General features: G+C 36.3%; 1 protein-coding gene across 1 annotated transcript; it reads right to left on the reverse strand.

The window, feature by feature from the left end:
- Window positions 1-4,387: 4,387 nt before the first annotated feature.
- LOC131428871 (uncharacterized) lies at window positions 4,388-5,365 on the reverse strand. Its single transcript, XM_058592930.1, has one exon. The coding sequence runs from the start codon at window positions 5,363-5,365 to the stop codon at window positions 4,388-4,390; it is 978 nt and encodes a 325-aa protein (XP_058448913.1).
- Window positions 5,366-12,465: the final 7,100 nt, after the last annotated feature.

Here is a 12,465-nt window from a genome sequence, read left to right on the forward strand (position 1 = left end):
CCTCTAAGAGAGAAAGAGAGATAAGTTTTTAACTTGAGTAATTAATACATAGTGCTGAACTCCAGCGTTGCCAGGTTGCCAGATTTATCTGGCAAATGCCAGATTTTTCTCGCTTCGCCACACACTCAAACTCACCAGATCTTTTACCAGATTTTCCAAATTTTCCCAGATTTTCCAAATTTTCCTAGATATTTTCCTAGAGCTCGTAGCTCAGTGGTCTGTGAAAGGATTTATATAATCTAACTACCAATAGAATCGAATTTTTTCAACTTAAACGTGTATAGCAAAATCATTGAAGTATTTCAATAGTACACTATTGAAAAACCTGTCTCATTTGACCCATGTCAACACCAGCCAATCAGAACGCGTTCTGGTTCTGAGGAGAAGAACAAAATATCTGCTTTGTTCGAGAAAAATGTTCCGAAAAGTGTTGAATATCGCAGTGAGTACCTCAATTTGGTCCTTCTGAATGCTAGAAACGAATCCCTACAGTATATTAATAGTTTCTTTCAATAAATTATGCAAATCCGAAATGAAATAATCGACATTAAATACAAAATTAAATCAACAAAAATTGGATCAGTTTGGATTCTATCGCCACTGCGAGCAGATGTATTTTGTGTCGTTTGCAAAGCTAGTTTCGCTTCCGACAAGAGCGATTACGTCACAGCTGCGTCATTTGCATTGGTGAAAAAGCATCGGTGGAGAGCATTTCACAAAATCAGCCGTTCTAATGGCTCTAAAAGTTTTCTAAGGAACTATTAAGATTTGTTGTCCGCAAATCGAAGGGAAATATCCTCAGTTTAGTGCAAATCTAGAACAGTTTGATTAGATTTGTGCACTTTTCGCTGTGTGAAATTCACAGTAATCGAGATCAAGTGAAGCATTCTTTGTTTTTGAGAAAAATGTGGAAAAGAGGAATGCTTGCATAATTCATACAAATGATCAACTAATTGATGTTGGCAAGTGTTTAGGAACATGGCAGTTGTTTTCGTATTCACGACATCCAGTTATGTCTCTGACATTACCCACCGCCTTTTTTTTTAAATTATATTTCTCCTGAGTATCGAAAATCTTGTTTTATTTAGATCATTTTGGTTACCAAAACAATCCGGATCTCTTTCCCTCCCTACTAACAAATCTCCTATCCCGTGATGCTCGTGGAGATATAGTGGTCTCTTGAAACAACGAGTATCGGACTAACATTCCTTTCTTTCCCTCAGTAGCACAGCCTTTGGTCGTAACCAGCTTCGTTAATGATCAATTATTAATAAAAAGTTAGGAGTGAGTGGGTATGTACAGTGAAAATTATTTGCTTCTCTCAACCTTCATTTACTTGTTTCATTGTACATTTCCACTCATTCAGCTCAGCTCTTTATAAAAGCGTCGTCATTTCAATCAGTGGCGTATCTAGGAGCATTCGCCCCGGCGCAACAATTTTAGAGGAGCGGCAAAGTAATCCTTGGGACCTTTTTTTCGCTCGCCCATGAGATGGAGTTCAGCTTGGTTTTATTTTTGCTCACTAAACCAACGATGGGGGCGGCAACTCTCTTATTTTGTCCCGGGCGCCAAATTTCCTCGGTACGCCACTGATTTCAAGTAAGCTCTTTTGCTCGATTTTCTATTAAGGATCAAGAGTAAAGGCGCCAAATTTCCTCGGTACGCCACTGATTTCAATTAAGCTCTTTTGCTCGATTTTCTATTAAGGATCAAGAGTAAACCAAGTGGTCGTCAAATGGTGAGATAACTAAGTCCTCACAAGTCCCTATCTCATGCCTCCCCGAGCGTCTATGATGACATTTGGTCAATAGAACGGCGTCGACTGGGTGCTATCGCCTTCTGCGTTAGTAGCAGAATGAGAGGGTGCGAAATGGCTTGTAGGTTGAAGCCCATCCTAAAGTGCAGTGTTTATCATAGTATATTACAACATATAATTGTGTTGTTTATTACATCATGTATTATTATTATTATTTTTATTAGAAGAGCGTAACTTACACTGCGATATTACCTGTTATATTGTATCATAGCATATTATTTCATATATTATCGTCTTACACTATGTTATGTTATTATATACTATGTTGTATGGTATTATACTGCATTGCATTATATCATATTATATTGTATTATATTTTATTATATTATGTAATATTATATTATATTGTATTCTATTGTATTGTGTTATATTGTATTGCATTATGTTGTATTATATTATATTATATTATATTATAGGGTTTATTATTAGTAGTACTACGTACCTCTGCGCAAAATATAAATTTGTTTTCCTTATAAGTTATCATTTTTAAAGTAACTTTCAACTAAATATCAAGGTCGTCAAAAGCTGAGCTTCATGCCTACACGTGTGTCTGTGGTGACAAATGGTCGATGGAATGCGTTGATGGCAGAATGAGAGGATGAGAAATGACATATAAATTCAAGTAATATAATATCATAGCATATCGCAACATATCATTTTATTTATTCTATTATTCATTATATAATTCATTGTACTATATTATATTGTTTTTTATTGTTATTTTCATTATTATATTTATTGTTATTATTATTAATTTGTCATCAATAATAATAACATATATTATTTTTATAGATGTGGATATTATTATTATTATTAGAAGAGAAATATTCTACTTTCTGCAGTATTGCGAAGATAGAAGAGCATAACTGACACTATATTAACTGTTATTTTATATCATTGTATTATATTATATTAAATTAAAATATATTATATTATATTATGTTATATTATATTATTTTGTAATCTATTATATCATTTTATGTTATATTAATTTCATTACACTATGTTTCATTGTATTTATCAATATAAAACATTTTGCATGGAGGCGTAAAGGGGAGGGAGCATTAGGGCATCGGACGAATTGATGACTGGACGAGGGATTGTGGATAGCCAGCCCAAGTCACTTGAAGGAAACTTGTTTCCTTCTGAAGGTTTGAAATGAGTCTGACGCGCCCTTCTCAAACAAACCATCAGGCGGGTTCAAGCATGTATAGCGATATGCTTCATCCATGCACTGGATATTATGGTTGGAAGAGCATCTTTTATTCCCGCGGAATACGAGTAAGTGACTCTACTTACGTATCCGCCCAACCCTTTTTGTTCGCTTTTCGGTAACAGCTATAGTAAGAAGGTGAATGGATGAGTCATATCGGGGCTACTGTAAGTCTACCGGCATCCACTGGCAAGTCCTTGAACTGATGGTGGCTTCACTTCACATCACATCACATCACATCATCAAGAGTGCACCAAGTTAACTTGTTGTTTTATGGTCATCACCGCAAACAAACTGATATGGACGGTCATCGATTTTTTTCGGTGAAAGTAATAACTAATCGGTGCATTTAACCGGGCGTTTCGACCTACTAAGGTGTTCGGTCATCCTCAGCGGCTATCTAAAAACATATATTTGTCAAGTAAGCTAACTCTAAACATTGAATTTTAACACTTAACTTACATGCTAATGACGTCTACACTACTACACTTCACATTTTCAACTGTCTTGTCTTTTGCGCTCTCTCTGTCTCTTATCTGTTTTGGCTGTATAGAGGTTTTAATTTTGTCAACTAGTCCGTTGCATGCTGATCTAAACTTTATCGAATCTCGTTGAAGGTTAAACGTGTTCGACTCTCCTCTAATTTTTATATAGAACATCTCAGCTGTTAAACGTGTGTCAGTTCTTTGTACTTCATCTAAAATTTTAACGTTCTCAAAATCAAAAACATGACCCTCATTTATACAGTGTTGAACTAAACCAGTATTGCCTATGCATTTTGATTTAACATCCTTTTTATGCTGCTCTATACGTTTTTTTAAAAATTGGCTGGTTTGGCCAATATATGACTTTCCTTTACATATCCCGCACGGTATTTCATAAACAACGTTCGTTCTACGGTCTATTGTTATTCTATCTTTTAGCTTACTATATACTGTGTCTTTGATTTTGTTAACTGTTCTAAACGCCAACCTAATGTTGTATTGAGATAGATAACGTGCTAACTTTTCTCCTAGACCTGGTATATATGGTGCGGATATGAATTTGGTGGCTATACTGTTATTGTTGTTCTGTGTTTACGAGTTGTATAGGAAATGTGTTCGTTGTTGAATAATATTATTGATGAAGAAATTAGGATAGTTATTATTAATAAGAATTCGTTTTACAATATTCAGAGCATTAGGTCTGTAACAAGCCTCGCTTAATTTCAAAGCCCTATCTACAAGAGCTATCCCTGTGTTTTTCTTGTGATTAAATGGACTCAATGAGTTGTAGTCTAAATATCTGCCTTCTAGGTCCTTTGGAGTCCACTCTGTCGTAATACGATCATTCTCTCTTCTTAACAACGTATCTAGGAATCAGATTCGCCCATTATTCTCCAGCTCTACAGTAAATTGCAGTCGTGGATGGAAACTGTTGAACACCTCCAACATCCGATCAACATATTCTCGTTGCACACCTACCAAACAATCGTCCACATATCTTCTAAAGAAGACTGGCACAATCCCTTCCTGGCGTAGCTGTGCCAAAGCGCTCATTTCAATTCTCTCCAAAACTATATTTGCTACTACTGGAGACAATGGCGAACCCATTGGTAATCCAAACTTCTGTTTGAAAAACCGACCCTGATGCTTGAAAAAAGTGAATGATAACACCAGCTGTAGCATATCGATGAAATTATTTTCAGGAACTTTGGTGTGTGCCATTATCTCTGTCCATCGTAACCTCACGTTTTCAACGGCATAATCCACTGGCACGTTTGTGAACAGTGAAACCACATCCAAAGAAATCATCATACAATCGTCTTGAATAGTGTGCTGTCTGATATCGCCGACAAAATCAAAACTATTTACGATATGATGTTCTGTTTTACCTACAATGCAGTTCAGGATCGATATAACAAACTTTGCGGCATTGTACGTGGCTGTACCAATCTCGGAATTGATAATCCGCAATGGAATTCCATCCTTGTGCGTTTTTGGTAATCCGTATATCCGTGGCGGGTTGCAATTATAAACCTTCAATCTTTGTTTCGTAGTTTTTTCTATCCATTCTGCATCACACCATTGGTCAAACATCGTGTTAATTTGTTTCAACGTGGATACCGTCAGATCGTTCCTGATCTCTTCGTACGTTTCTTTGTCATTCACCAATGCTAACATTTTTGTCTCATATTCAGCTCTATTCATAACTACCGTTGATTTGCCTTTGTCTGCTTTCGTAACAATCAGATCATCTCTGTCAGCTAAATACTTGCAGCTTCTAACAACATCCTTACGTATCCACTCGTTATCATTGTGAAACGGTTGCTTCACGTAGTTAATAAGATTAATCATAGCGTTTGAAACAGCATTTCTTATATCATCAGCATTAGGATCCCAATGAATACAACTTTCAATTTCAGAAAGCAACCGTACATAAGGTGCATTTTTTAAATCTGGCACATTAAATCCAGCGCCTAGTTGTAATGTGCGCATTACATAATCAGGCAATTCCACGTTTGAATAGTTTGACACCCACGAGCTTTGTTTTGATATTTTATGTACCTTTTCAGTTTTTAAATTTTTCAATTTCCTCGTCTGTCTTGACTTATATTGTGCGAAAACGGATTCTTCTTTCCTTTTGACCGCAGCCTTCAGATAATCAAAATCTTCAATAGAAACACAATGTTCGATGAAATTGAGTTGCGTTGCTGCTTTGGTTTTAAGTTTGCTGAGACTTCGGAGGCTGTCCGAGATGAGCAAACTCAGCAAGCTTTGTTTGAACTTTTTTATTGTTCTTTCTGCTTTCAGTATCGATTGCTCATTTTCGATATCCAGGTTAAGGCAGAAATCGAAACCGCACGGCATAACTTTTGTTCTACGACAATTTAGTAGAAACAACTTTTTGTTTTTTAGCCGTGAAGCAACCGTTTCACAATGATAACGAGTGGATACGTAAGGATGTTGTTAGAAGCTGTAAGTATTTAGCTGACAGAGATGATCTGATTGTTACGAAAGCAGACAAGGGCAAATCAACGGTAGTTATGAATAGAGCTGAATATGAGACAAAAATGTTAGCATTGGTGAATTACAAAGAAACGTACGAAGAGATCAGGAACGATCCGACGGTATCCACGTTGAAACAAATTAACACGATGTTTGACCAATGGTGTGATGCAGAATGGATAGAAAAAAACTACGAAACAAAGATTGAAGGTTTATAATTGCAACCCGCCACGGATATACGGATTACCAAAAACGCACAAGGATGGAATTCCATTGCGGATTATCAATTCCGAGATTGGTACAGCCACGTACAATGCCGCAAAGTTTGTTACATCGATCCTGAACTGCATTGTAGGTAAAACAGAACATCATATCGTAAATAGTTTTGATTTTGTCGGCGATATCAGACAGCACACTATTCAAGACGATTGTATGATGATTTCTTTGGATGTGGTTTCACTGTTCACAAACGTGTCAGTGGATTATGCCGTTGAAAGCGTGAGGTTACGATGGACAGAGATAATGGCACACACCAAAGTTCCTGAAAATAATTTCATCGATATGCTACAGCTGGTGTTATCATTCACTTTTTTAAGCATCAGGGTCGGTTTTTCAAACAGAAGTTTGGATTACCAATGGGTTCACCATTGTCTCCAGTAGTAGCAAATATAGTTTTGGAGAGAATTGAAATGAGCGCTTTGGCACAGCAACGCCAGGAAGGGATTGTGCCAGTCTTCTTTAGAAGATATGTGGACGATTGTTTGGTAGGTGTGCAACGAGAATATGTTGATCGGATGTTGGAGGTGTTCAACAGTTTCCATCCACGACTGCAATTTACTGTAGAGGGCGAATAATGGGCGAATCAGATTCCTAGATACGTTGTTAAGAAGAGAGAATGATCGTATTACGACAGAGTGGACTCCAAAGGACCTAGAAGGCAGATATTTAGACTACAACTCATTGAGTCCATTTAATCACAAGAAAAACACAGTGATAGCTCTTGTAGATAGGGCTTTGAAATTAAGCGAGGCTTGTTACAGACCTAATGCTCTGAATATTGTAAAACGAATTCTTATTAATAATAACTATCCTAATTTCTTCATCAATAATATTATTCAACAACGAACACATTTCCTATACAACTCGTTAACACAGAACAACAATAACAGTATAGCCACCAAATTCATATCCGCACCATATATACCAGGTCTAGGAGAAAAGTTAGCACGTTATCTATCTCAATACAACATAAGGTTAGCGTTTAGAACAGTTAACAAAATCAAAGACACAGTATATAGTAAGCTAAAAGATAGAATAACAATAGACCGTAGAACGAACGTTGTTTATGAAATACCGTGCGGGATATGTAAAGGAAAGGCATATATTGGCCAAACCAGCCAATTTTTAAAAAAACGTATAGAGCAGCATAAAAAGGATGTTAAATCAAAAAGCATAGGCAATACTGGTTTAGTTCAACACTGTATAAATGAGGGTCATGTTTTTGATTTTGAGAACGTTAAAATTTTAGATGAAGTACAAAGAACGAGATTCGATAAAGTTTAGATCAGCATACAACGGACTAGTTGACAAAATTAAAAACCTCTATACAGCCAAAACAGATAAGAGACAGAGAGAGCGCAAAAGACAAGACAGTTGAAAATGTGAAGTGTAGTAGTGTAGACATCATTAGCATGTAAGTTAAGTGTTAAAATTCAATGTTTAGAGTTAGCTTACTTGACAAATATATGTTTTTAGATAGCCGCTGAGGATGACCGAACACCTTAGTAGGTCGAAACGTCCGGTTAAATGCACCGATTAGTTATTACTTTCACCGAAAAAAATCGATGACCGTCCATATCAAGTTAACTTGTGTTGGTAATTTGTGTATTACGTACATTTTATTTGGTACGTATGTCACAGATCTTTGTATTCATATAGGCATTGCATCCAGTCTATCAAAGTGGCTTGCACGACTGAGTTTCAAACAATCTTTTTTACAATAATTTATTCTCAAATGAATGTTAAGCCGACTTTTTGGATGAAATATCAGTTTTGATCAATTTTTTATCAACGTTTGATGATGATGATGGTTCCACCTCATACTCCTACAAAGGTGTGAGCAGAACGAGTTATCTGAATGATGATAAATATTTTTGCACATATTTCAACCAGTAAATAAAAGAAAACAATCTGATTTATCTAGCAGGTATAGATTCTTCTTCAAAAGAATCTATACCTGCTAGAAATATTTGAATGTGACCACTAAATCACATTCAAATATTTCGGATTTACTATCCAGGGTTAATCAAGAAAATTTCCAACCCGGGAAGATCCTTGATCACATCAGGAATGAAACCCGATATCTTTACCAGTATCAGACAGTAATTCACCTGGCCCTTTCCGCCGAAACAGTTCATCGCTACACACATCAGCTACGATGGAGTAACGAGATTGCGGATGAGCAGAGCCAAGCCCAATTCCATCAACAACTGTCGATCCCAATTAGTTTCCCGAATCTATTCTTTAAATTATTAATCAAACCTTGCGATCAAGGTCAAGAGAAAACTTAACACACTGATTGCTAAGGCTCTTCGGCCAGTCCTGTTCGCTTTCCAAATAGTCACTTGAAATCATACTATGTTATTCTTCCTTCAACATTGCGAATTATCAAAGTTTCATTAAAATTTCGGAAGAAGAAATTTTTCTGTGTTCGATTGTATGACGATCTGCAAAATGAAAATAATACATGCGTGGAAAGATTTTTGTTACGGGAATAACATATAACAAATTCATTTCGATTCTAGCAAACTTACATACAAAAGTAATGTAATTTCATAGATTTATATATTTATCATATAAATGTTGGAAGAAAATTGGAAGAAATGTGTATAAAACTCATTTTTCGCTCATCATAAAATTATTCGAACTGTTCTATAATTCCTTATTAGGAATAAACTCTTCTCAGGGATTAAATGACAATGTGTAACGTACATTCAGTCTGATTTATGACGATTAACACACAGTTCACTAGCATTTCAAACGTAACTGACAGCCATATAATATATGAATCACACGTATAAGAAGTAAAGCTCACTGAATATTGATCATATGATCATTCAATAGTCGGAATTCTCAGTTATTTATCGCATTGAATAAAGTTTCAGTCAAAATGCGGCAGGCATTTTCTTTTAGTGTAACATCAATGTTTAGAGTTGATCGTTTGAAACGGTCTTCTGCAGTTTTCCTCGGAACAGGCTGGCGTCCTTTAGCAAACCATTGATACATCGGAAAGCGTTCTGTATGTGTGCTGGATAGAATCCAAATTTCTTGCATTTTCGAAAGAAATTCTTTTGGTTTAGCTGTGCGCACAATTTATTTACGGTGTGCGCATAACTTTGATACACTTTGCGTTGTGATGAGGGAAGGCTGTTGTAGAAAGTTGCATTGCTTGTTGTTTCACTTATCGCCAGTTTTTTTCAATGATTTTTTAAGCACCGGGGTGAGGGAATCAACGTGATGGAGAGATCTAAATACCGTCAGGTCTCTCTCACTTCGGTTGTGCTTGTGCAACACAGGACGAAGAAAGGACCCAGTCACAACCTACAAACCAACCAGCCAAGACGACCAGCTAGAACTCCAGATGAGGATTAGTACTCTTCTGTAAGTAGTATTTTTTTTACTTATTAACAAAAAGTGAACACAGTGATAATACTAACAAGTGTATCAAAGTGAATATTTGAAACACAGGAAAGAGCTAAAACTTATATTATATTTCACCAGAGCATGTTAACCTTCAAAATTGCAAATCTGAGACTGGGATACAAGTAACAAACAAACACGGAACGCATAAAATCGGAAAGTCAACCACCTTCGACATTTTCCAAATTAAAAAAAAACTTAAATTTTACATTTTCAAATTTCACGAGTTCTTTGATAGTTTAATTGGTTACGAATCACTAAGGGATACAAGTAACAAACATACACGGAACGCATAAAATCGAAAAGTCAACCACCTTCGGCATTTTCCAAATTAAAAAAAAACTTAAATTTTACATTTTCAAATTTCACGAGTTCTTTGATGGCTTAATTGGTTACGAATCACTAAGAGACATCAAAGCACAGATTGATAGAGCAAAAAATAAGATAAAAATCGGAAGAAAAGAGTTGACAATGCAAAAACATTTCCCACCTCAAAATAAAATCAACTTGACTGAACAAAAATTTCAATACGTCCCAGTACAGACAGTAAAAGACGGAGACTTCTGGATACAAAACGAAACGAATTTAGGAAAATTTTCTTTATTACCTGGGCTTTACCGGAGCACAAACAGAACAGCAATAGTAGCAATACAAAATCATTCCGACATTCCGTTGGAAATTAATTTAAATGAAATTAATATTAAAACAGACAAATTCTAGGTAATCCAAGAGCCAAATAGGCAAGAAATTAACCAAAAATATAACTTTCGGGAAGACCATCTAAACGACGAAGAAAAAAAAGCGATAAAAACCGTCATCAATCAAAATAAAGAAATACTACATTCAGAATCTGAAAATTTGACATTTACACATAAAATTAAACATGAAATCAAGACAGTGGACAATATATCAATTTACACAAAATCTTACAAATATCCTCAGATATTTGAAGGAGAGATACAAAGACAGGTACACAAGATGCTAAAAGACGGCATTATCAAAGAGTCGATATCACCATACACCTCTCCCGTATGGATAGTACCGAAAAAAGCCGATGCATCTGGACAAAAAAATTTCGTTTAGTGATCGATTTCCGAAAACTCAACGAAAAAACAGTAAATGACAAATTCTGATACTCGACAAATTGGGTAGAACTCAGTATTTTTCAACAATCGACTTAGTATCAGGATTTCACCAGATACAACTAGCCGAGGCAGATGCCGAAAAAACGGCGTTTTTCGTGAATTCTGGAAAATACGAATTTACCAGAATGCCCTTCGGCCTGAAAAACGCACCTGCCAAATTTCAGCGAGTGATGGACTGTATTTTGCGAGAACTAATAGGAGTGTGTTGTTTCGTCTATATGTATGACATAATCATTTTCTCTAGCTCACTGCAAGAGCATCAACAAGATTTGTCACGAGTAATGAAAAAGTGGAAAGACGCCAGTCTGAAGACACAAATGTGAGTTCTTCAGAAAGGAAGTCCAATTTTTAGGACACACGGTGTCAGAAGACGGAGTGAAGCCTAACGCGGATAAAATTAAAATAGTTGGAAAGACTTCGCGAAGGTGGTAAAACCAATGACAAAATTACTAAGGAAAGACACATAATTCAAAATTATACCTGAAATCGACGACTGTTTTCATAAATGCAAAAAGATACTAACCATTTATCCCGTACTAACATATCCCGAATTTAGTAAGGAATTCAATTAACGAACTGGCATCCTAGATAGGAACTTCTAATAACAGCTTAACTAGGATAATCCAGGAAAGGATATCTGAGCTTCGCAACAGGAACTTCTAGCAAAAGCTTCGAGAAATTCTCCCACATTCAAAGCCCTTTTGGTCCTTAACGAAGTTACCATTGCTGATAGCGTAGCTGAGGTTGACCAATCGGACAGCTTAGTTCATGAAGAAAGTAGAGTCACTGCGAATGAGCTGATGGCTATTGTGAAAAAATCCAAAAATATGAAGGCCCTCGGTTTCGATACCACATTTAACATTGAGCTGAAACATGTGAGTATTCGCTCATTTGTTTTCTTAGCTAAAATTCTTGACAGGTACTGAGAGCTTGGTTACTTCCCTTCAAAGTGGAAGTTAGCTAAACTTATCAAAGTTTTGAAACCGGGGAAAGATCCTTCCTTTTCCAAGAGCTTCCTCTCTGCCCTATCCAAGCTGTTTGAAAAGTCAATACAAAGGCGAATTCATGCTCTCGCAGATGAGCAGGATATATTACTGGAAGAACAGTTTAGGTTCCGGAAAGGAAGATCCACCATCCACCAACTCACAAGGGCTAAGGGTCATCCAGCAAAACAAATCAGTGTCCAAAACAATTGCCATGGCAATATTGGATATTGAAAAGGCATTAGATAATGTGTGTCACGATGGCCCGGTTGTTTAAAGTGCATCGGTATAATTTTCCCATGTATCTTATTAAAATTATCAAAAATTATCTTGCAGATAGAGCATTCCAGGTTTCTCTGAATAATCCACTTTCAGAAAGATTTACTATTCCTGCTGGTGTATCCCAAGGAAGTATCCTAGGTCCCATCCTATACAACATTTTTACATCAGACATCCCACCTCTTCCGAGTGGTGGTATTCTGTCACAATTTGCTGATGATACTGCCACAAAGGTCGTGTCATTAATGGTCTCAGGAATAAACTACAGATAGGTCTGGACGCTCTAACTGAATATTTTACAAGCTGGAAATTTGTGATCAATGCAGCAAAAACTCAGGTCATC

This window comes from Malaya genurostris, chromosome 2, assembly GCF_030247185.1.
Source record: "Malaya genurostris strain Urasoe2022 chromosome 2, Malgen_1.1, whole genome shotgun sequence".
NCBI classification, from domain to species: Eukaryota; Metazoa; Arthropoda; class Insecta; order Diptera; family Culicidae; genus Malaya; species Malaya genurostris.

Excerpts from the sequence above, each read along its gene's own strand:
- LOC131428871 (XM_058592930.1), bottom strand. The coding sequence starts at position 5,365 with ATGATTAATCTTATTAACTACGTGAAGCAACCGTTTCACAATGATAAC.